Source organism: Neopsephotus bourkii, unplaced genomic scaffold (genome assembly GCF_033783945.1).
Source record: "Neopsephotus bourkii isolate Nb327-2 ecotype Australia unplaced genomic scaffold, CSIRO-AGI_Nbou_v1 NB_168, whole genome shotgun sequence".
In the NCBI taxonomy this organism is placed as follows: Eukaryota; Metazoa; Chordata; class Aves; order Psittaciformes; family Psittacidae; genus Neopsephotus; species Neopsephotus bourkii.
Genome location: NW_026900684.1, coordinates 17,902,801 through 17,926,141, shown reverse-complemented (window position 1 = coordinate 17,926,141; position 23,341 = coordinate 17,902,801). Strand labels below are relative to the sequence as shown.

The 23,341-nt window shown below is 42.7% G+C and overlaps 2 protein-coding genes across 2 annotated transcripts in view; one reads left to right on the top strand and one right to left on the bottom strand.

Moving 5' to 3' along the window:
- Positions 1-13,726, top strand: part of FHIP1A (FHF complex subunit HOOK interacting protein 1A) — a 50,114-nt gene extending 36,388 nt beyond the window's left edge. Inside the window, exons 7-12 of the mRNA XM_061374258.1 lie at positions 851-930; positions 2,348-2,535; positions 3,022-4,062; positions 7,520-7,698; positions 7,999-8,137; positions 12,224-13,726. Of these exons, the coding sequence (XP_061230242.1) occupies positions 851-930; positions 2,348-2,535; positions 3,022-4,062; positions 7,520-7,698; positions 7,999-8,137; positions 12,224-12,474 (1,878 nt within the window). The 3' untranslated portion in view covers positions 12,475-13,726. The remainder of the gene's footprint in view (positions 1-850; positions 931-2,347; positions 2,536-3,021; positions 4,063-7,519; positions 7,699-7,998; positions 8,138-12,223) is intronic.
- LOC133223575 (uncharacterized) overlaps positions 1-22,865 on the bottom strand; it is a 51,143-nt gene extending 28,278 nt beyond the window's left edge. Inside the window, exon 1 of the mRNA XM_061374389.1 lies at positions 22,049-22,865. The gene's annotated coding sequence lies outside the window, so the exon portion shown is untranslated. The remainder of the gene's footprint in view (positions 1-22,048) is intronic.
- Between the last annotated feature and the right edge of the window lie 476 nt (positions 22,866-23,341).

Sequence of the window (23,341 nt, the reverse complement as noted above, 5' to 3'; positions counted from 1 at the left end):
AGCTCTGAAGGTGTTGTATTCCTAATTAGTGACCATCAAAGCCTGTAGAAATCAGTTTCCAGTCTGTCCTAAAGCCAGTGAAGGTGGGGTGCCTGTCACAGAGTAGGTTTGATTTTTGTCTCTGCTAAGTGTGACTCCTGCAGTACTTAGTTTAAGCTATATTTGATCAGACTTTTGCCAGAAAGGCAAGCGTGCTATTCCAATGAGGAATCCCATTTTTCTTTCCTTTCCCCTGGTCTCAGAAAGAATCTTCATGCCTTACCATAGTTCCCAGCTGTTCAAGTGAGCTGTAAAGAAGGGATTGTGAATGCTCCATATGGAGTAGATTCTGACAAGAATTACTTGTTTAGTCCTGGTCTGTGTCAGTACATTAAGCTGTATTTATAGAAGCATTCAGCTTCTTAATGTGCAGAACACTGATCATTCCTTATACTTAAAGCAACAGAAACTTGAAATGGTTTATAACTTTTCTTTCAGAAAAGACATGTAGTTGGTTCAAATTCTACATCAGAGGTAAAATCTAACAAGCTATCTTGGAAACTACAGGGTTCAGTTCATGCTAAAATTAATTTAATGAGTTTGAGTAACATTGAAGACTGGTAAATTGCTGCTTTTTTAATAGCTTATTTGAAGGAAAATTCTGGATTGTATTTTGTTAAAATGTTATATGTATAGCTCTAGACAACTTTTAAAAGAATCCCACGGAGTGCTTACAAAATGAAATATGATACTAACAGTGTCTTACAAAGCGTGATGCTCGGGCAGAGACATTTTGTAATGTAGTATGCAGGGAAGATTGGAAAGGTACAATTTCCAGATCAAAAACTGACAACATTTATCTATTTTTCAGCTCTGTGTGGTCTCCTTGGCATTGTTCAGAACTCTCATAGGCTTGCATTGTGAAGATGTGATGTTACAACTAGTTTTAAGGTAAAGCTCAAACTCCTTTTTCCAGTCTTCATCCCAGTTCTGGGACACACAGTCTCTGCCTATGGTTGCAGAGCTGGATGAGAGTTTCTCCAAGAGAGCAGAAGTCCAAGACACTACAGAGATAAGGATATTTATGATCCTGACAAAAGTCTACCAGACCTGAAGAAGTGTGATTTATGTCCTGTGATCTTCAGAGCAGATTCTTCTCGTGACTTATTCCTGTAGAAGTGAGAGAAGAGAAGCTAGGAATATATTTATCACCTCCAAACTGCTCATTTCCTGCTTCTTAATGTATAATTCTTCTCTCCTGCATGTTTTCTCTAGTGTATTATATACTGTGATACAGAGCTATATACTTGTTTGCAGCTCCTGCCTTCTTTCCTATTGCTTTCCACCTCTACGAGTCCTCTGTCACTGAGAATACTTCACGCTCCTGAACTGCTGTAGGTAGATTGTTGTGTAATGTACTAAATGTGTTGATTATTTTTGCTTTTAACTGATGGTTCTATGCATTGCTTCAAAATACTTACCATTTTGGTTATTTATTTGGAAATATTGGTGTAACTGAATTTAGCACTGTAGATCACATGAATGTTTCAGATACTCTCTCTCGCTCCATGCACTGGCATTAAGGTGAAATACTCTGTAGCTCTGGCTCATGTGCCTGGGAATGCTGTCAGGACCTCAGTGAACTCAAGTTGCCACTCTAGCAGCAGTAGAATGCTGTATTTAATCTTCTTATTTGTTTATTTAGGGGATGCTTTAGAATTTGTTTTCATTTGAAATGGCAAAACATCAGTTCAGTTAACACCGAGGCTCTTGATAAAGTGCTCTTAAAAAGTTGAACAAAAGTGCTCTAAAGATGTTCAACACAAGGCTGTGCTTCCTCTGTTCCTTGTACATCCCATAGAGCTCCCCTGCCTCAGCGCTCAGTCTTCATCTACTGCAGTAAAACACCTTGATGACCCTTCCTTCCTTTTTGCTGGCTGCTTGCCTGGCAAACGTGAACAGCTTCTCTCTGAATTTCTCAGGAAAACAAATAAATTGAGGATTCTGAGACAGAACTCATGCATAATGGGACCAAACCACTCTGCTGGCCTTTGACATCTGCCCTTCCCACACTTCCTCCATCCCTTCTTACAGCAAGTTTGGTCTGACCTGCAAAGGATTGTTCACTTCCCTGTTCTGGTGCAACGGATCTCCTATGTCTACTCATCTTGACAGTTCCCCATCAAACCATAGCTTCACAATATAGAAAGTCAGGATTTTATGCACTTGATAGGGTATTACTGTCAAGTTCATTATTACTGTTTCTTTTAATTTGTTGGGGGCAGGAAGGTGGGAATGGTATTTTGTACGTTGTTCCTTTCTCTAATGTGAGAGGATGATGCAGTAACGCTAGACACTGGTGTTTCAGGTATCTGATCCCATGTAACCACATGATGTTGAGCCAGCGTTGCGCTGTGAAAGAGAGAGACTGCTACTCTGTGTCTGCTGCAAAACTGCTGGCCCTGACACCAGTGTGTTGCTCCACTGGGATCACCTTAACAGTTGAAAGCCAAGGAAAAGATTATATTCTATGGACAAAAGCAGCACAAACTAAAGGTAATATGTGCTCAGGGGAAGGCCAGATCATGAACTGAGTTTGATCTGGTAGCAAGCAGCTCATGGGAGGGGAAGGAAATGTGGACAACAAAAAGCAGAGCAAGCCTGGACAGGAAAGCTACTTGAATTCCTGCCATGTGTCCAGGTTTATTGAAACCTTTTTTGAACATATATCAAACTTGAATATGCATTTGTGGAAATAATGTACAGACACATGACAGCAACTCTTGCTTCTTCAGTGTGTCAGTGTTGTTTCAAAGGATGAATGTGGGCTGGCCTCTCAGAAATCTCGGAGTTACAGCTCTGTCTTGGCAATAGGAATGAATCATGTATGTTTACGAGCAAGCCTCTCAATCTTTATGCTTTGATCTTCCTGCTTTATTGGATGGTTGGGTCTAAAGACTCCATCTGCCATGTTTTAGTGAGTGCCTTGCTAAGAACTTTTGATATATTACTCATGGTATGAATAATCTTCTTTGCTTTCAGACTCTGGTAGACGCTCTTCTGAATCTACCTGCATTGTGGAATACGGAAGAGCTGTGGACCTCAGCTACTTGCAGTACCTGGGTGAGGCTCAAGAAGCCATCCTTCAATGCCTGAAAGATTGTAAAGTTTGGTCTGCCTTGTATGATGGAGTAAACCCTGATCCAGACACCTTTATCCAAACGCTTGCTGAGGAGAACAATACAGATGTGGAACACCCCATGTTTCGGCTCCAGCAAAGGACACCTAGCGTGTGTAGCTCCTCTCAAACAACTCCTTTTAGTGAAAAGATGCAGTTGGAGCTAGAATGGGATGATAGCTATGACACAGGGATTTCTCCTGGTTCTGATGTGAGCTCACCACAACCGTATGATGATCTGGGAAATGCGGAGATGCAGCCACCTGCAGAGCCACCAAAATACATCCAGGAAATGAAAAAAAGTGCCATCATGCTCATCAAAGGTTCTTACATAGAGGAATCAGACTTTCAGGATGATATTATGGTTTACAGGTTATGTGCCCAGAAGGATACTCAAGAGGATGACAACTCCAAGGAGAAAACTTTAAATACAGCCAGAGAACATAAGGTCCAAAGCCAGACTGTAGTCAATGGGCCTCATGCAAAGAGCCAACTGGAAATCGACTTGGATGAGCACAGTAAGAGAAATTCAAGCTTGACTCAAAGTGTAATGAAAGAACAAATAAACCAGAAAATGATGGAGATTGATCCACAGCCAGCCAAAGAGTTGAAGCTTTCTCCTCAGGAGGCAGATCGTAACTTAAGTGTAAGACTGCTGAGCACAGATGGTGAGGATTTCATTGCACAGTATGACAAAATTATTAAGGAACTGGATCCAAACAGTGCAAGCTTGGAGGAGCAACAGTTGGATACTCCTGACCCTGTCTCTCCTGCAGCAGAAGAGGAGGACTTTGAGAATTTCTCAGCAGACACCCCTTCTGCAGAGAGTGTGTCATCTCCCTTTGGACCAAAGGAGGATGTTTCTCCTAAGCACGCTGCAAGGAGCCAGAGTGCTCCATTTACAGGTGGAATGTCCTGTTAATGACATACATAACAAATACAGGAAGGCATGTTGATTAAAGGTGTCCAGATGAGATCCCACTGTGCAGCACACAGCACAAGCACAGAGCAAGGAAGAGTCCTGACACTAAAGAGAGTATAGCCCAAATAGCTAAGACTGGCCCAGGAAGAGTGAGAGGTCCAACATGAAAGTAGAGCAGAGCAAGCAGTGTGGTGACAGCAAGTGGTGGTGCTCAGGGGTCTTTTGGGTTGCTTTTTCTTTTTTTGGTAATTGTTTAAAATCTTGAGCAGGGGCTGTGTTTTTATGTGAGCACCCCATCACGCTAGAGGAAGCTTTTGCAGTTGAAATGGAATTAGAGTTACTATTCTAGTGTACAGAGCTCAGGTAAATAACGCCTTTTTCTGGTGGCTTTCATCTTTGATGCATCACGTTGCCTTTCCCCTCTGCTATTTCCCATTTTAGCACGAGGTGGCAGCACTTGTGCCAGGTCTTTACGTGCCTGTTTCCATACTCTGCCCTGGCACCCTGTTCCTCCAGTGTCAGGTCAGCCCTAGCTGTTGGGATATTTTTCCTTTGTGCCAGGCAGCATTTTAAGCTTGGTCTCCACAAACTGTCCAAGCCACTCAGGAATGACAGTGCTGCCGAAGGTTAGAGTGGGCTTGTGATCTCTGTTAGTATGTCTCCTTGTGCAGGGGTCTTCTGGTCTTTAATTGGGTTTCCTAGATACCACAGTCATACAAATAATAAAAATTGATAATGTATCTAGGTTTCCTCATCCAAAGTAAAACCTCTATAAGATGGCTTCTTGTTCATTTGAAAGGAGGGGGAAAAAGTGTTTGTGCCCTTTGAAATGAAGCCCTTTTTGGCCAGCTGTGGCCAGCATGTCTGGTACTGTTTCTTAATTGAAAATTCAGGCTGTTTTTCAGTCAGTTTGCTATTTTTGCTGTAGTGACAATTTCCTGTAGTACCAGAAGCTAATCACATTCAAACCTTTCTGTTTCCCATTATCTGCTGTCAAGTACAGCTCAAAAATGTTGTTCCTGATTCTCGTTCTTCATCTGATCCCTGCCTCTGTTTGTTCCTTTCCAAAAAACCCACACCAAAACCACACAAAAAAACCTCACCCACCCCAAACCCACAAGACCCCACAACCAAGCAGAACAAAACAGTAGAAACAAACATGAAAAGCCTTGCTGTTTGCTCCCCATCCACATGTTTTATGCTCTTCACGTTGCTTTAAAGAAGATCTTACTGATTGTAAGTAAGGAGGTGCTCATAACAATACCTCAGAAATGTTGAGATTGCAGAGTCTTTCAAATACAATAATATATTTAATTTGGAATGCTGTATTTGTATATGTGTGATAAGGATTTTTGGTTGCTTTCACTGTTTTGGGATGCTGTCGTGGGATCGTGGGGCTTCTCTGCAGAATCAGATATCAGACAGAGGCTCCCAATAAGTGTGCAGAGATGCTCTTTTCAGGTCTGTGGGTCTATGAAGAAAATGTCCTATGTTTGTCAATGTGCAGTTTTCCCCTGAGCAAGGGAGAATGTGGTGTACAGGAACAGGAGAGCTTGACTTCATGGCCACATAAAGATGCACAGTCAGGAAAAGAATTATTTTTTTGACTTCTCATCAGTTTACCCTGTTTCTTTCAAGGCTTGCAAGCTCTGATTCTTGTCCCAGTCATTTCATGGGGGGGGAAAGTCACTCTACCACTGAGAAATGTTTGGATGCATTGGTATCGTCTGTTGCAGTGGCATACTGCACTTGTTACAAGTATTCAGCTTCAGCTTTACCTGCTTAGCTTCCAAGTCTGATGTAGAGGAGAGAAGCAGTGGTGTCTCTCAACTCCTTCCCCTACCATCTCAGTAGTGTTCCCATTGCACTGTGGTCCTCAGGAGCTTTGTGGAAATGCCTCCATGAACGTGAGAGGGGAAGCAGTAGTTTATGTAGGGACAGGAGAAACTCTATCTCAACAAAATGTCTTGGAGTTTCTCCACTGGGTATCCAGGCAGGTGGGATTCCTCTAGGATGTGATGTTAACCTTCACTCTGATGGCCAGCATGGTGGTTGAAAGGCAGCAGCCACATAAAGTCTTGTCAGCAGTGGCCCTCCTTCCTTTCCTCCTGTGAGTGGAGCTGTGTGTCATCACAATAAATGAATCTCGAGGGAGTGCTTGCTTTGTACTCATGCTTGCTATAAAACATGATAGACATTAGCCTTTAGTGAAGCTATGTTAGATGAAGTAGCGATGTATGCGCTTCTGGCTTGCTCCTTAATGTTGAGTTTGCCCAGAATTTCTTTAGCCTCTGCCATAGTTCACAGCAGGCATATTAAGATGGGCTAAATTATGCCCAAGTAGCTCAAACATCAGCCATTTGTTAGCTGAGGGGCGGTGGGATGGGGTCAGATTATAGCCACCTGCTTGACCCTAGAAATGCCTGTGGCATGCATCTTGTGCCAGGGACAAGGGTGGTATATTCAAAGCTAGCAGTCCTGTATCAACATCACCCAGGGATTCTTCTGCATGGTTTCCCTAGCTTTTACACAGCCAGAATAGTGTGGTGGGACTGGGTGTGGGACAAGGAATGTTTCTAAGGCTTTACTTGTGTTTAGGTCACTTGTACAGACTGCCTCAAGCATCTCACCAGCTGTATTGTCTAATGATGTGTAGTATTTGGTTAAAGTCGTGCTCAGCCTTGCAAACATTTCTTAAGCTTGAGCACTAGGGGTTTATGTACTTCCATGGTAAATGCTCTTGTACTTCAGCAGTTATCCTGCAGCAGGAATACACAAACTAAAGCTATTATTTATTGGTGACATTTATATGATTAAGCCTACGTCTACCAATAATTTTGTTTATAAATCTGTTTTAATGTCTTCCCTGCTTTGCGTGACTCTTTGCAGTGCTCAAGATGCCATTTCTTGTGATGTGAACTATCACAGACCTTGATTTTTATGTTTAGAGTAGAATGTTTATATTTCCTTTAGAACACCACAGGGTTTTTATAAGAAAGCTAGCTATAATTTCCTTTGCCCAGTCATAGAAGTAAGGCACAACAAGAGTAACAAGGGCAGATCCTGTTTCATTGAAACTAGTGATACCATTCCAATTAAATTCAGGGGGAATAGAACAGCAGACCATAAGGTACTAGGCTAAATCCTTACTGGCACATGTAAAGAGAATAGTTATGCATGTTAAATGTGCCAATAATGTGACCTGATTCGCTAGCTAGCAAAAGTGCTTTTAATCACAAAGCTTTTAACACCTCTGTTAAGTCTACTTTGTCTGTTCAGATACAGTTTGGTTTTTCTTCCTGCTGGCTTTAATTAGTGTGTGGGAGGTCTAATTTTGTTGGTTATGATGATCAAAATTCCTTTCAAATGCCTGTTTCCTGGATTTTAGGATTTTTCTTCTGTGGATACAAAAGCACTGATTCCTTCTTCTTCTCTTGCAGGACCGTTCATCAGTGTAGTGTTGTCAAAGCTGGAGAACATGCTGGAGAATTCCTTGCATGTCAATTTACTGCTTATTGGGATTATTACTCAGCTGGCAAGTTACCCACAGCCTCTTCTTCGCTCCTTTCTGCTCAACACCAACATGGTGTTCCAGCCTAGTGTGCGGTCACTTTATCAGGTATTTGACCATAATTGTTAGCCGTACCTACTGAAACGATATTTTTGGTGTCTCATTAAACCTTACGTTAGCTCTTTCCAGTTCCACCTGTTGCTTTTCCACCTGTCTGAGAGCCTCTCATCTCATTTCAATGCTTTAATTACATTTGTAATGAAACTGGGAAGGAACTGAGAATTCTGTATGACCATAAGTTTTTTTCACAACTCTATTTTAAGGCAGCTAGAGAAAGCCTGAGTGTTCGGTCTGTGGCTGCACTGGGAGTGAGGCAGGAAGCAGTAAGTGTTATCGTTGTTTCGGCAGGTGCTGGCATCTGTGAAAAATAAAATTGAACATTTTGCTTCTGTTGAAAAAGACTTCCCAGGTCTTCTCCTGGAGGCCCAGCAGTACTTGCTTTTTCGCGTGGACATGTCTGATGCTGCGGAAGAGTTGCTAACCAAAGGTAAACGTTAACCACACTCAGAGGGGTGCTGGGTAGAATGACTCACCAGTTACCTCTCTCCTTTTCTGCAGAATGATTAAATGTAGGTGTGGTGTGGTGTGAACATCATCAGCCAGATGCATCCTTCTGATTTTACACTGATGATGCCCAGTAGGCTACAGTATATGGATCTATTTGGATATTCTTTGCTCTTTGGAAGCTTTTATTTGCTATCTGCTAAGCAGAAAATATCTTTTTAAAGGAGTAACAAAACCAGCTCTTGGCTTGCTGTCAGTTTGGCCATAAACAAACTTGCTTTCAAGGCATGAGGTGAGGTGGCATATGTGTATGATTTCATTTTATTTTTAGCCTGACCTTCAGTTAGTCATTGGTTCTTTTTTGATAAATGTTTGAGAGGACAGAAGTCCAGGATGAATTGATTTCTGCAACAACTGAATAAGGTTTTGGGTCCTGGTTTGGGCTACTACTGAAGGAGATATATACTAATATTAGCCAGAAAACTTCTAATATACTTTTTTGAATGAATCCCAAAGCAAACAACAACAACAAAAGAAGGGGTGTATGGAGGGTGGGTGGGTGTATGTGAAAGCCAGGACACTTCGGGAGCAGTGGGGAGTTAAATAGATATCATTCCAACAAGTTTTCCAGGGGGCTTCTGTAATGTCTGCTGTTTCTCAAGCAAGTGCACACTACACCTGTCTAGAGTGCTACTGGTATTTATACTTCCATGGGGGAAGGTAGTCAAAATAAGCAAAATGAAGAATCTTAAGTTCTAAGTAAGAACTTTCCAGAGGCAGCCAGGCAACTAATAGAGTTGGGGCCCAGCCATGAGGACGTGCTTGTTCTCAGCTTGCTGTTGAGCAGACAGTGTTGGGCACAGGTTTCCCTTAAAAGCCAACTTCCTACATGATGAGAATGCATAAAATTTGGTGAGAGCAGTGACTGCAGTGATTAAGAGCTGACTCAGCCACAGGGTTCAAGAGAGGCTGCGCTATGGATGTGTGCTTGCTCATCATTGGGAGTCATTAATAATCACCCTCTGCCATTAATAATCACTCTGTGAAGATGTTGATACTTTTCTTGGGTTTCCAAAGGTGTGGGAAGCAGAACTTTTATTGTGCCATTTTAGTTGTGTTTTCATTTTCAAGGCTCTGAATAATAATATACCTAGTCAGCAGGGTCTGTGTTTCTAAGGCTTGCAGTACATCTAGTCTGTAAAATTACGATCTTGCTAAGGCTGTTTCTCAAAGAATTAGACTGTGGAAGGTGCATGCCGTAAAGGAGCTGTTCATTGCAAACATCAGTAGCATTTTAGGCTCTACATTCTCATGCCATAGATTAGAAAGCCTTACAGTTAGATGGTACTGTAGGTAGCATGTGGGGATGAGATTAGGAGGCAACACTTAGAGTCCTTTTTTTTAGATGCTGGCAATAAGAACTTTTATATAATGCATTCCCAATGGCATTTATTTATACTTCCTATTTTACATCAGTTTTCTTCCATGGACTTCAGAATTTGCCAGGTTGACTCATGCTGGTCATTATTTAGGAATTCAATATAAGACTGCTTAGTCATCCTCTTGGTACATTTTGTTCTGTGTTGTGACAACTCCTGCAAAGAGATGGAGAATAAATAAATGTCTGGATAACTGCAGACTTGGTTCCCCACAAGACTGGTGATGTGAGTCATTAAACTGTAACCCTAGGGGCAAGTTGGCTCAGTCGTCCATCAACCCACTGTAGTTCATTATATTTATTAAGAAGTTCAAGGTAGGAACAGTTACAATAATGCTAAATGAAAAAAAAATAACTGAGGAGTTCCTGTAGAATTATTCACATTAGCTTGAATGCTACCTTTGAGCATCATGCAAACTGGCTGTCCTCTGGGTTATTCCCCCTAACCCCCCAAATGGAAGTGGTGAATAACCCCAAAGTTTTAAGGACAGGTCTGAGCATAACTGGCCTACAGAATTCACATCTGAAAAATGGATGCCAGATTTACTGGGGGACACAAATGTAAGCCACAAATATTCCAGAGCATTTCCTTTCTCTTGATGGTGGTCCCCAAAGGTGTTTGATCAGAAAAGGATAACCCGTTATTTTCTGCTCGCAGTAGTATGTGTTTTCCTTACGCAAGTATTTTGGGTTCTGGTTAGATATGTAGAGCTGCTGTGATGTAGATCCCATATGAAATGCTGCCCCTCTTTCATGTGTGTAGGTGACACTATCTCTAAAGTACCCAGTTTCTCAACTGTATGATTCAGTTTGCACCCTCACTCTAGAAAGAAGTGGGCAGTGGTGGTCAAAGAGAAACATCAAATCTCTGGTGTCTAGAACAGCTTTCTGTGTTTCTTTCCCTCACTACCACCTCCATACACCCCCCTCCGCCTCCCCCCAAGCAGATAAATGTAAATCAAAATGATTTTTAGAAAAAAGTATCAATTTGGATGCTTTTTGAAGGGAAGAGTTTAAAAGCTAGTAATCTTGGACAGTATCCTCGCATTCTAGTTACATTGGCTAAACGGTTTTAAAAAGCTTAAGATATTAATTATGAAACATTTTGATGTTAGAAAATCTAAAAAAAAAAAATCTTCAAGGGAAGCTCAAAACTTTGTCTTTTTATTGTAATTCATAATTTAAGTTGTTTTCCTCCCACAGCCAGATTTTTCCACAGCACTGAAATTCCTGTACTGTGTCTGCAGTAGGCATTTGCAGAATAACAATATAAATGATTGATAAGTCTGGAGTCAGAAAGGTTTTTGAAACTCCAGAAAAGTACAACTCTGTTAGTTGATTAAGATGAACATTTCTTTTGAGTATTTGGAAATGTACAGTAATCCCACAGTGCTTCAGGAGAGCTACAAGACAAAAGTGCAGAGGTGTTGAACAGAGGGATTGCTCCGCTGCGTTCAGTTAGGCATTTATCTACTGGTCCTTGGTCCTCACAATGGCTGCTTGGAGAGGTTTCAGAAAATGGATGCTGTAACCTGTTGTTTTAACACAAACTTCTTGCACTTCAGAGGCAACCTCTTCTTAAGCAGCAATGTAGTGTTGGCTTATCTGCAGCAAGTTAATCTTACAGTCCCTTATGTTTTTTGATGATTTACTTACACAGCTCATGAGAACATCCTCTTGTCAGTTAGACAGGATTTTGTCTCTCTCTGCTTCTGGCCTCAGTGATACCTTGTGGCAGTGAGTTCTGCAGGTTAATTTTAATTTGTACAGTATTTATTTCCATCAGCGTTACATTGTGTCACCTTTTTAGTTTCTCGAAATTAATTATCATCTAATTAAAGCTCTGTCCTACTTCAAGTTGAAGCAAGGAGCAATTGCCTGAAATTTAAGTGCTGCTGTTACTGTAATTCCATGCGTTCTGATGCTTAAGCCCTGATCCTCCGAACTCTGGCAGCAGAGATCAGATAGCAAAGCACACAGTGGTTTTCGCTCACCCTTTTCTTACTGTTTAGCTGCTTTACAGGGAGTTAAAGGTAAGTGCAGTTAGTGGGGACCACAGCTGTAGAAAACTCAACTTTTCAAATGTTTTTTCCCTTAGTTTCAACTTGCTTCAAACTCTCACGGTGATGTGGTAACTCAGGCTCAAATCCATTTGCACGATGATTCATGGGGAGAGGATAGAGAAAGAAAGAGAGAAGTAAAGCCCAAGCTGTATTTTGATCTGGGGGAGGGCTAGAGCATAGTATCATTTAAACTGAGACAAACATGCTGGGTCTAGATGGGTAGATATTATCTACTATTTCATAAGGTAAATCCATATTACTCTTTCCCTTGACTCCTTTTCTGCCCACATGTTTCTGTCATCAGAGCTGGAACTGAATAATGTATAACCTAGGGAAAGAGAGCTAATAAAACATGCAATAGAATCGGGCCATGTAGAGCTTTAAAATGTTGGATTAGTGGAGTATGTCCCTGCATGGTCTGGGTACAGCAAACTACACCTCTGAACATAACCCTCCTAAACTGGGTTTGGACACCGCAAATACCAGGTATGCTTAATATACTGAATGTTTTTGTTTTCCTTTTTTTTTCCCTGTCCTCTTGCTTTCTTCCTCTTTTTCCTGGCTTTAGGTAATATCCAGCACAGCAGCAACGCAGGGAAAGGAAAGAACTTCTCTGAAGCTTACCCAGCGGTACTCCAGCCTTTCCTGGTACAGAAAAGAAAGAAAGGTCTGGCTCATCCCAGCCTTCCTGCACACGTGAGGAATGCCGTACTTGCAGCTGCCCTCTTCCCAGAGTTCCTGAAGGAGCTGGCAGCTCTTGCCCAGGAACATTCCGTTTTATGTTACAAAATACTGGGGGACTTCGAGGATTATTATTAGTGGGGTTTTAAAATGTGTTTTAAAAAAAAGCTTTTGGAGTTCAAACACATTTTTAATGCAAAGCTGCTTACAAAAGAAGGTTGTACTTCAGTAATTCCTGAAAATACTTGATTTGGAGGGGGAAGGAGGAGAGGTAATGTTATTCCATATTACTTTATATTAGGCCTTATCATTTCCCTCTGTGCTACGTAACTTACTTCAGAGATTTCTGATACTGCTCCTACTGCAGGTCCCTACTTTATGTCCTTCTCTTTACCCAACCACCTTCTTTAGTGTCCTGAATCCCGTTGAACCTCTGCGATGGACACTTGATGGTTGGCTACAAGAGGCAAACATTTTAGCTTTTTCTGTTCCAGAAATTCTCTTCTAGATAACTTGTTAGAGGAAGTTTGGAAAAACATTGTCCCCTGGGGACAGTTCAGAGTATAAACACATATGCAAAATCTGCACAAAACCCCTTTACGTGAAGGGTTGTGCTGCTTCATGTGTTTGTCCTGTTCCTCCCTTCCTTTCCTTTTCCCCTGAAATGGGCTTCTTACCAATTCACATCTAAAGCCCTTTTTAACCAGAGGCTCTGGTTTGTTGAATTCAAGTGATCTTATGTTTGTTAAACCCATGACTAGCTGAAAGCAGGTGCTGGACCCTACACATACCATATTGCCTTATGTTACAGACAGATCTGCAGCTATCAGCTGTTGGTCTTTGAAGTCAAATGAACTGTGTAAGTGGATGTGGATTGCAGACTGCCTGGAATTCTCCTTGCAGTTTCTCAGCATTCTTTGATAACTACTGCATTGCTACCTAAACTCTCCAGCATGCCTTATTTAGTAAGATTTGCACAAAGTACAAAACAAAATGTTTCTATGCAAGCTGTAATTAGTATGTAGTTTGGTTTTATGCTTATTTTAATAAGCTAAAGAAAGGTATTCACTATCTTTCAGTAGAAGGACAGCAGGCTGGTTTTTGTCTTTTTTAATGAAAAAGGTTGACTTGCTCCTGAAAGCTGTTCTGTTTTATTGTTATGTTTTTAGTTAAGGGAAAGTTAAATACTGTTTGTTTACTTTTAATTTAGGTGTTGACTTTTCCTAATATTGCACTTTTGTGATGGTGAGGGGAGGACCAGACTATTCACCAGCTGTAGAAAAGGAAGGAGTAACAGGGAACACTGTCTGCTGGTGACTAACTGCTTGAGAAAATTCTCTTCTGAGTAATGGGCTTCATTAGAAGAACCTAAACATGATGAATTGGTGCATCACCACAGCATTTTGTCTTAGCTTAGTAGCATAATTGTGCTTCCAGTGTGCTGTAGTTGGCTATCTAAAGAGGAACTTAGTTCAAGAAAGCCTTAAACCCCTTAGTCTGGGAAAGAAACTCACAGTGTCTCCAGGAAATCTGAAGAAACAGAAATCAGAAATAACACTGGCATATCTTAGTTCTCCTCCTCACTGTAATTACCCTGTAATGTGGGATCCTCCACTTAATCACATCCTGAATTCTGAAACATGCTTTCTCAGAGGTTGCAAGGGAAAAGAACACTTAAAAAACAAATGCTCTCCAGCAGTCTAATTAATTACAGCTAAATTCCTGTGGGATCTGCAGTACAATTCAAGCTCCTAAATCCTTCAGATGCTTCTGCAAAGTTCTACCTTGAATCTCCAAGCTGTGAGATGCATTCATTGTGTCAGACTGCTGTAGGCTATTCCAAGGAAAAAAATTAATCCCAAAGTGTACCTCTAACAAAACCCTCCAGATCTTCTCCGAGTCCATCTTCACTTGGTTGCTGTACAGTCTTCCTTCCACCATGGCTGGTGGTAATGTTGCTTCCTAGCTGACTCTTTGCTTTGCTTTCACTTCTAACTTGTTTAGCTTTTTAGGCACCATTGCATCAGCATCCTGTAAATCACTGGCCTCTACATAGCCTGTTTCACCTCACAAACTTCCTTGGAAGCTGAAGCCAAGGCTCTGGGGTTTTCTCACATCTTAGTTGTCAAGGTTTGAGAGCGCTGTTTCTTTTTCCCCCTGCACTGTTGCTATAGAAGGCTAAAGGACAAATTAAGGCTTGGGTTTGGTTTTTTTTCCTTAAAACTTGTGCTGGGCCATAGTGGGTTCTTTCCTTGCTCCCCCATTCCTGCTCCCACTATTAGCAGTAGCATCATCTTTCGTGCTGGCCTCACAACGTTGTGTGTGAAAGTGTTTTAGCTTTGTGGATGTGGGGTCAGTGCTTGCTCTGCTTCTTGCCTGTTCAGGTAGGAGCAATAGACAAAGTACAAAGTTACACCAAGTAAGTGTGACTCTTAGAGGTTCGGAAACAAGTGCTAAATTGCAGAAGGAATCCAATCCTTTTTCTGAAGGACTTTTAAAAAAAGGAATGAAAAAGAATTTTGATTTTCTTTTTTGTTAAGAGAGAGTTCTGCAGCGCCAAGCTCAAAGCAGGAAGGTTACAGTGTGAACACTCCCTTCCCTTGTTTTTATTCTAAAATAAGAATCTTTATTTGCTGGGCAGAAGGGATTTCTTTTGAGACTGTTAATTTTAACTGGTGCTTTCAACAAATGCACAAAGTCATGGCAGTTTCATCTCAGCAGGTCTGTTAAGCTACATGGGGATTTTAAAATGTGGGCTGCTCAAAAAAGCATCTGTAAACTTGAGGGAAGTGGAGGATTTACCTCATAAGCTGCAGTAGAGCTTATGCTCTACATCCAGTAGGATAAATTCAGCCTTTGAAATCTGGAGCTGTGTGGAAGGCTTCTTGCTGAAAGGTCAGAACTGTGTTTATGTGCTGTGTCCCCTTGTGAATGGGAGATCTGTCTGTCAGCTCCCCAAAAGCAAGAGGTGGGTGAGTGCAGTGACGCTGGCTCTCGGCTGGAAAAAAGGTGATCATAAGTGTAACTTCATCTTACTTGGTTCCTGAGCGGGATCAGACCTGCAGCTAAGTCTATGCATAACATTCAGCACCCAGCAAAAATAAATGTTGTTAGGAATTGTATCTTCCTGTCTTCAGGAACCTGCGATTTAGCTTTAAAATGTTGGTCTTTTGAGATTAATCACCTTTGTGTGCACAAGTTCTTCAGCCAAATGCTTGTTTAATAACCTTCTTCCCTCCAGTTAGATAATGTGTAATCCCATCTTGTACCAATGATGCATCTTCTTCCAAAAAGCCTCCATGATCCCAGCTGTGTATCAGCCGATAGATCTCCATGGTGGACATGGTGTTACGCTGCTCCTTCCAGGAGTGTGGCAATGCATGTGTGTGGCTAGAGCAGCCCCTCTTCAACACGTTGTCTCAGCATCAGTCGGAAGTGAGGTGTCTTGGAGTTGGCAGATCTATTCCAAAACCTGCAGGTGGTGGCTCAGTGATATCAAAGTTAATTTCCAATCTCCTGCTCAGTGTGTCATACTGCGAATGCCACATTTCCAGTGATGTAGCCTTCGAGTGTGTTTTTAAGCTGTCCTGGTGCAGCAATGAATCCTTCCAGCAATCTCAATTTGCTATTCTGGATTGTTTTGTTTTTCAACCTGCCTAGAAAGGCAACACTTTGTTTTCTGCCAGTTGTAGTTGTTCACTTTTACCTTGGACCATATTTGGATGACTTCTGGGTTAGTCTCAGCACACAGACACACATGAGTTTTGTTAATTGGGCAACTGTCTAGGCAATGACTAGGCAACTGACATTCAAATCAGCTTCCCCTTTGCATGTGCTGATCTTTGGACAGGTTCAGTCAGCTGCACTTCATGTGCTGGGTTCTTGGCCCTGCTTAATGCCTCTCTATGGTTGTATTCTGGGCATTTTCCTTACAGTTGATCTTTTCCATGTGTGCCCTGGAGAAAACTCTGGTATTTCAGATGAGATCGAGTTGTTGGTGTTGCACTTTTGGATGTCCTGGTTTTGATGTCCTTTTATGTCCTGGGAACCTTTGACTTTGGTTTGGAAGAACATATGAGAGCTTCTCTTCTCAGCTGTATTCCATGGGGATGAGAAAATTCCCAGTGGCAGGCATGAGCTGTCCCTCCACCACTGCACCCAGGTACATACTTCAGAGCATCCAGTTCATAAATGACTTAATTCCTCTTTCATTGGGGTTTGTCACTTTGTAAGAAGTCTGATGACTTCAGTGGTGTCATGGTGCCATACCTACCGAGTGTGTTTGCCTTTCAGATGTGATTTGATCTTTTTAGTAAGGTGGGAGAAGACACAGTGTGATGGGAGTGGATCTTGGATACCATCAGGGGCTATGCTTTGCAGTGGGAATAGATTGCCTGAGCAGCATTTGTGCCACCAGCGCCTCTCTAATTGCTCTTTGGCCTGGGCACAATGCCGAAGGATCTGCTTACTCCTTCAGAGAAAAACATTTGCAAACAAATGTACTGCATCCCGCAGAGCCCAAGGATTTTGGTTCAAGAGGTTAAGTTCTATTTACCAAGAGAAGTGTACTATCTAGCACAGCGCATACACATTCACTACCCTTTTGTGCTCTCTGCTTAGGCCTCGCAGAAGGTTTCATGCTTCAGGAAGGGTTTTTAGCTCCTCTAAGCAGCTCTAAATCCTCAGGGTTGGGAAGAAAAGGATGAGGGTCATGCGATTTGGTGCAGTTAGATTATGTCCCTGTATCATTTGAATTTGTAGCCACAGCTCCTGTTTGAGGGCAGCTTGATTTAATAAGCATTTTACTGTGCTGTATTTACTGAAACAGCTATGTCATGCCTCCAGTTTTTATGATGGCTCCTATTATATTTGTATCATTTAAACTGTAGCTGTGGTTATGAGTAGGATACTGGGATTTTCTTCTTTCTTGTCTTTTATCTCTGACTGTTGCTGCTGTGTCCAGACCTGATTTAGAAAATTAAAATGTGTTCTTCCTTGCACCTTTTGCTCTTCATTAGGGACTGTAGTGGTAGGACAAGGGGTAATGGGTTAAAACTTAAACAGGGGAAGTTTAGATTGGATATAAGGAGGAAATTCTTTCCTGTTAGGGTGGTGAGGCACTGGAATGGGTTGCCCAAGGAGGTTGTGAATGCTCCATCCCTGGCAGTGTTCAAGGCCAGGTTGGACAAGGCCTTGGGTGACATGGTTTAGAGTGAGGTGTCCCTGCCCATGGCAGGGGGGTTGGAACTTGATGATCTTAAGGTCCTTTCCAACCCTAACTATTCTATGATTCTGTGATTATCAGCAGGAACAGTGGGTACATGACACTTGGGCTGTGTATGGTAATGAGCAACCCAAAGGTAAAACATGGCAGATGAGCAGGGGGCACTTGCCTCTGTGTGAAACACAGTGAGAACTTACACTGGTGGTGCTCTCATTTATTGGGGACCAGAAAGAATAAGCTCACAGGAAACTTAACAAACGAGTATGGCAGTGTCCTGTGGTAGCTGTCCTAGTGGGCAGCACTGCTGTGTCATGGTTCAGGCCAGAACTGTGCGAAAGAGGGCACAAATTGCTCCTTGTCAGACTTGTATAAATGGGTGTTTGGCTAAAGGAGGGTGGTGCCAGCTGACTGGTGGCAGGCAGCCTCACTGAGTGCAGTGCTGTATCAGTGATTTTGCTGGCAGTGAAAGCCCAGCTCTGACTAAACGTACTTTATTCTTTTAGAGCCCCCCCGGTTTTCTAAATATGTTGTGGCCCAGTGTCACTGTGCTTCATTTGTTATGTGCTCAGTTGGAAGCCTCTTATTTATGAATAGGAGCATTACTTGGATTCTCAAATATGTAGGTACTTAAAGTGGCACTTTGTTGCTGACTCTGCAAATCTGCTTTTTGTTCATTGATTATAATGGCTCTTGTGTGGCAGCTGGATTAAATTAAGACTGAAGTCTCTGGGCTAAAAGCCCTGAAGGAACTTTTGTGCAAAGGCTGCATTTCTCAACCAAATAACTTTCTCTGGTGCTTCGACAGACTGCCTGCATACCATTATGTATTGTGGACTAAATACCTGCAAACTTACTTACATTTCTGATGAAGCCAATTCCACAGCAGCTGTATTTTATTGTAGCCTACTTCAAAAATAACTAGCTTGGATTTAGATCAAAAAATAACGTGGATGAGTCAAATCTGAGACAACTGAACCATGTCCAGCTCAGTGCTGCTGTGTCAGTTTGGCTACAGCTCAGACGAAATGCCATCTTGTCCTCCAAGGAGAGGCAGCGGCTCTGGGTCTCAGTATCCCTTGCTGCAGCTTGAGCCAACAACTCACTTGTATTGAGATGTCTCTCGGTGTCCAGCCGCAGCTTGGGGCTGGAAAATCTGACCACTGCCTGCCACACAAAACATTGGGTTTTTGAGCTTCAGTTTGAAAAACCTAGTGACCAGTATGAAAAGGTGGCCATTCGAGCTTTCCAAGTGAGAAGGTAAAACATAACTCACTGATGGTTATGCCTGCTTAGTGGGTATAAATGCTTTAGATAATTAAAGCTGTGGCTGACGCGACTGTATGTCAGAACTTTTCCTTTGTGTTTACACAAAGTACCCATGCATGGAGGAGTGCTCCTACAGGGAAACAGTTGGCCTACAAGTGCTGCTGTTAGGATTAGCTTGTGGTAGTACAACCTCTGCAGTTCTAAGTACTGAACCCACCTGCAGGCCTTTCTCCAAAGCTGCAATGACAAGGCAATGGATGTGGCATGGAATAATTGGCTGTTTGTGTTCGTGCTGGGGTGAGCTGGGGTCTGCCACAGCTGTCACCAGTCTTTTTTTTGGGGAAGAGCCACTTGCAGAGTGAGAGGGAGCCATTTGCAGGGTCATGAGCTGGACCTCACACACAGATAAAGGAACTGCAAAGGTTGGGGTCCCTCCATCCATGCGTGTCTGCAGTGCTGCTGGAAGTGCTGCAGACAATTGTGGAGTGCCTGTACATCCTACGGGAGGCCTTAAGGGTCCAGGACTAGAGTTGTCCTAGAGGGAACACTGCGTCCCAGTGCACTCTGGGACCACACACTTTGGTCACTCATGAAGCTCCACCTTTTTCATCTCTGTTGCCTCATGGCAGCACCTGAGCATTTCTGTAGACTGGCTTTACTGCAGGTAAATTTAGGCTGTATGGCCTGACATGACATGGGTGCTGGAGCCCAGCCATAGGAGAAGGAGCACTCTCAGTGGCTTTGTGCTCCCACTGCAGGTATCCCTAACTATGGATAGTCTTAGCCCAGGGGCTTTTCTAGTTGGAGGTTAAATTTGCCATTGCAATGGGCAGAAAAGAACTGGCAAATTACAGGTCATGGCAACTTAGGATTTTGTATTTCACTGCCTCCTCAAACTGTTTAGCAACAGAATTCTCTCTGTGTGTACATTACCTGGAAGTTCACAGCCTCTGAGGCGACAGGAATGACTTGCACTCAACAACCAACCCCGTGCAGGTACACATCTGAGCATCTGGGTCGATACATTTTGACATCCTGTCTGCTGTAACTTGGTTTTATATAGCTATTAAGGGAAGCAGCATCCAGTGAACTTTGGAGCACTTGTAAACAGCATTGCAAAGAAGATACAGGCAACAATGGCAAAAAGACCTGGAGCATGCTATCGTGTCTTCTCCCTTGCACAGCTTGAGTTGAGTGAAAACCATTTGCTTTTCTTTACATGCAAAACCCAAACACTCTACATGGTGAGCATACACCCAAGGCCATAAATCACTTGGAAGATGGTGCTGAGGTCAGTGGCTGTGACAGGGTGTAGGTAGGGGGTGCTCGGAGCAGACAGAACATGACAGTACACTGAGACTGTGCCACTGGGTGGAGTGGAAAGGGGCGGCAGTGAAATTGCAGCATGAAGCTGTAAATTTTTTAGTTAAGGTTCCTATCATAGGCTTCTATTTTTAATACAGTTAAAATTTAAGTCTGCAGCCAAGGCTGAGTGCTACAAATTCTTTCTTCACAACTTGAGCATTGCCAGGATCTTTTTAGACAACTTTTTTCTCCTCTTCTGCAACCTCGGATATAGGATACTTCAGCTACGCAGGACACTAAGTATCATCTCTCCACCATCAGGACTGATCCCCTAAATGACTCCCAGCCACAAGTAGAGTAGAGGAGATAGATTGTCGTGACAGTGTCTGGTGTCAGCTTTGAATTTGTGAACGTATTCCTTGGTTCATGGATGGCTGCTGCTGAAAATCTGCACCAAACTGTCCTCACTTCACCCTGCCTACCGCTGGTGCACAGATGGCATCGGCAGTCAGCAGCTCAGGGAGCATTGCTGTAGCTAAATACAACTTGCAAGTTGGGGTCAAAGCCTCAGTCTTAATTCCTGAGTTCCCAGCTCTGATAGCACCACACTTAAAGCAGCCTCCTGGGCTGCAAAATATTCTGACATTAAATGCTTCGTGGTCAGGTGTTGCCTTTTGTCTTGCAGACCCACCTGTCCTGTGGGTGTGTTTTAATTTGTCTTTACAATAGCAGATAGATACTAAATTCCTTGTGGCTGCTGCTTCTGTCTTTTAACATGCTCTATTGACTGTTATGGAAATAGAAACAAAAGCGGTTTTTGCACAGTACAGAGTTCGCTTGTGGAGTATTCAGCATTTGCCTTTAGCTCCATTTAGGACATAGAGGAAGATGGTGGTTGTATGTTAGCTGCTTTATCAGGCTCTTGGCAGGCAAACAAGGATCTGGTGTTCTGGCTGTAGGGGTTTGATCAAACTGGTGTGAAGAGAGTGATGAGCCCCTGGATGCTGCTGCCATAGTGGGAGCAATGTTTGCTGGCCCTGCTGAGCCTTCCCAGCACTAGACCCTATGCTGTCAACTACTGCTGCTCTGGTAGCTCCACACATGTTAAGAAGATTCATTCTCTTGATCTCCTTTGACTCCAACCACTTTTTTTTTTCTCTCAGAAATTTACATTTGTGTGCATCTGCAAAAGATTTCTGTAAAAATTTCATAAGTGTTTCATGATGTAGTACAGCACTGATAGACTACAGCTGCTCTTTCCCTTCCCTGGAACGGGAAGGATGTTACAATTATCCCTTTTTAATCTTTCTTGTTACCCATTTTGTCTGACAGGTGGGGGCAAAAATAAACTGAGATTTACAGTGAATCAGAGACACACAGAATGGTTTGGGTTGGAAGGGGCCTTAAAGCTCATCCAGTTCCAACCCCCTGCCATGGGCAGGGACACCTTCCACTAGACGAAGTTGCTCCAAGCCCCGTCCAACCTGGCCTTGAACACTGCCAGGGATGGGGCAGCCACAGCTTTCCTGGCCAGTCTGTGCCAGTGCCTCACCAACCTCACAGGGAAGAATTTCTTCTGAATATCTAATGTAAATCTCCCCTCTGTCAGTTTAAAGCCATTCCAACTTGCCCTGTCACTCCATGCCCTTGTAAAAAGTCCCTCTCCAGATTTCTTGTACCAGTAACCTTTAGGTATTGGAGGCTGCTCTAAGGTCTCCCCAGAGCCTTCTCTTCTCCAGGTTGCACAACCTCTCAGCCTGTCGTAATAGGAAGACGTCACACAGCTTGGTGTCATCAGCAAACTTGCTGAGGATGCACTTAATCCCACTGTCTGTGTCGCCGACCAGGTTGTTAAACGGGATCAGTCCCCATCCCAGAGATGTTAAACAGGATCAGATACTGACCCCTGAGGAGCACCACTTGTCACTGGTCTGCAATTGGATATTGAGCTGTTGACCACAATTCTTTGAGTGTGACCACCCAGCAAATTCTTTATCCACTGAGTGGTCCCTCTGTCAAATCCATGTCTCTCCAGTTTAGAGACAAGGATGTCATGTGGGATAGTGTCAGATGCTTTGCACAAGTCCAGGTACGTGCTACCGGTTGCTCTTCCTTTATCCATTCAAAGATCTAACATGCTCATATAGACTCTACTCATAATATAGAACCTGGCTCATGATTGTTAACAGATTTTGTAACATAGTAACAAAGTGTAATTACATAGGAAACAAAGGCCTAAGAAGAAAGAGCCACTAAAAACCCTTTACCAGCAGCAGCCATGCTACAGTAGTGGAGATCCCTCTTTCTTTTAAGTACAGCTTCATTATTACTCTTCCAAATCCATTACTGTTTTGCTTTCTCTTCTTTTAAGAGGCAGCCACTACAGCAGAGGGGCAACAGCCCAACAGCAGCAAGCTGTGCAACACAAAGCATTAATCCTGGAGTACCATGGTTTAGAAACAACTCCTGTTTTTCTCAGCTTGAGGGTGTACCTTGAGATTAAGAAAGCCCTTGTGCCTTTTGTTTCTTGCTGCCATGGCAAGAGTTGAACACAATTCCAGCATCTAAAAGTTCGCTGTATAATCTAAAGCTTTCTCGATGGAACACTTAACGGAAAGCTCGCACCACCGTAAGTAAAAACTGGTATTTTTTGCTCATGACATGAAAAGTGATAGTAAAAGCCTTTGTGTGAAGGTGGGTCATATGGAAATACTGGGGAAAGGTTGGTTTGGGTTTTTTTTAGGGAGTTTTGGATGTTTATGGGTTTCTTTTCATTGTTGCTGAGGGGTCACAATTTCTGATTGAACCCATGTTACGGCTTTTTGTCACTTGTATGACATTTGAATTGTAAAGTTATTTTTATGTGAATCATGGGTATACATTTTAATTCATTAAATCTATTTGGAAACCATAGGGGTTTATTCGCGCTAACAGGAGTCCACACTTGAACAGTGAGCCAGTTTGTACAGAACTGTCCTGTTCAAGCCATACATCAGCACTACTATGCATGAGGATAAGCTGCTCATGAGGTTGAGCAACCTAGTTACACCTAGTGTTGCAGGTACTGCATTTGCAAAAGGTGACTGTAGTCCCAGGGCTGTATATGCTGCACTCCTGTGACAATGTCTGCCCTGCAGGCAGAACCTGAAGGACTGTTCTGAGGGAGCACCTCTGCGGTCTGAGGCAGATGTGATCTTTAAAATGTACAGC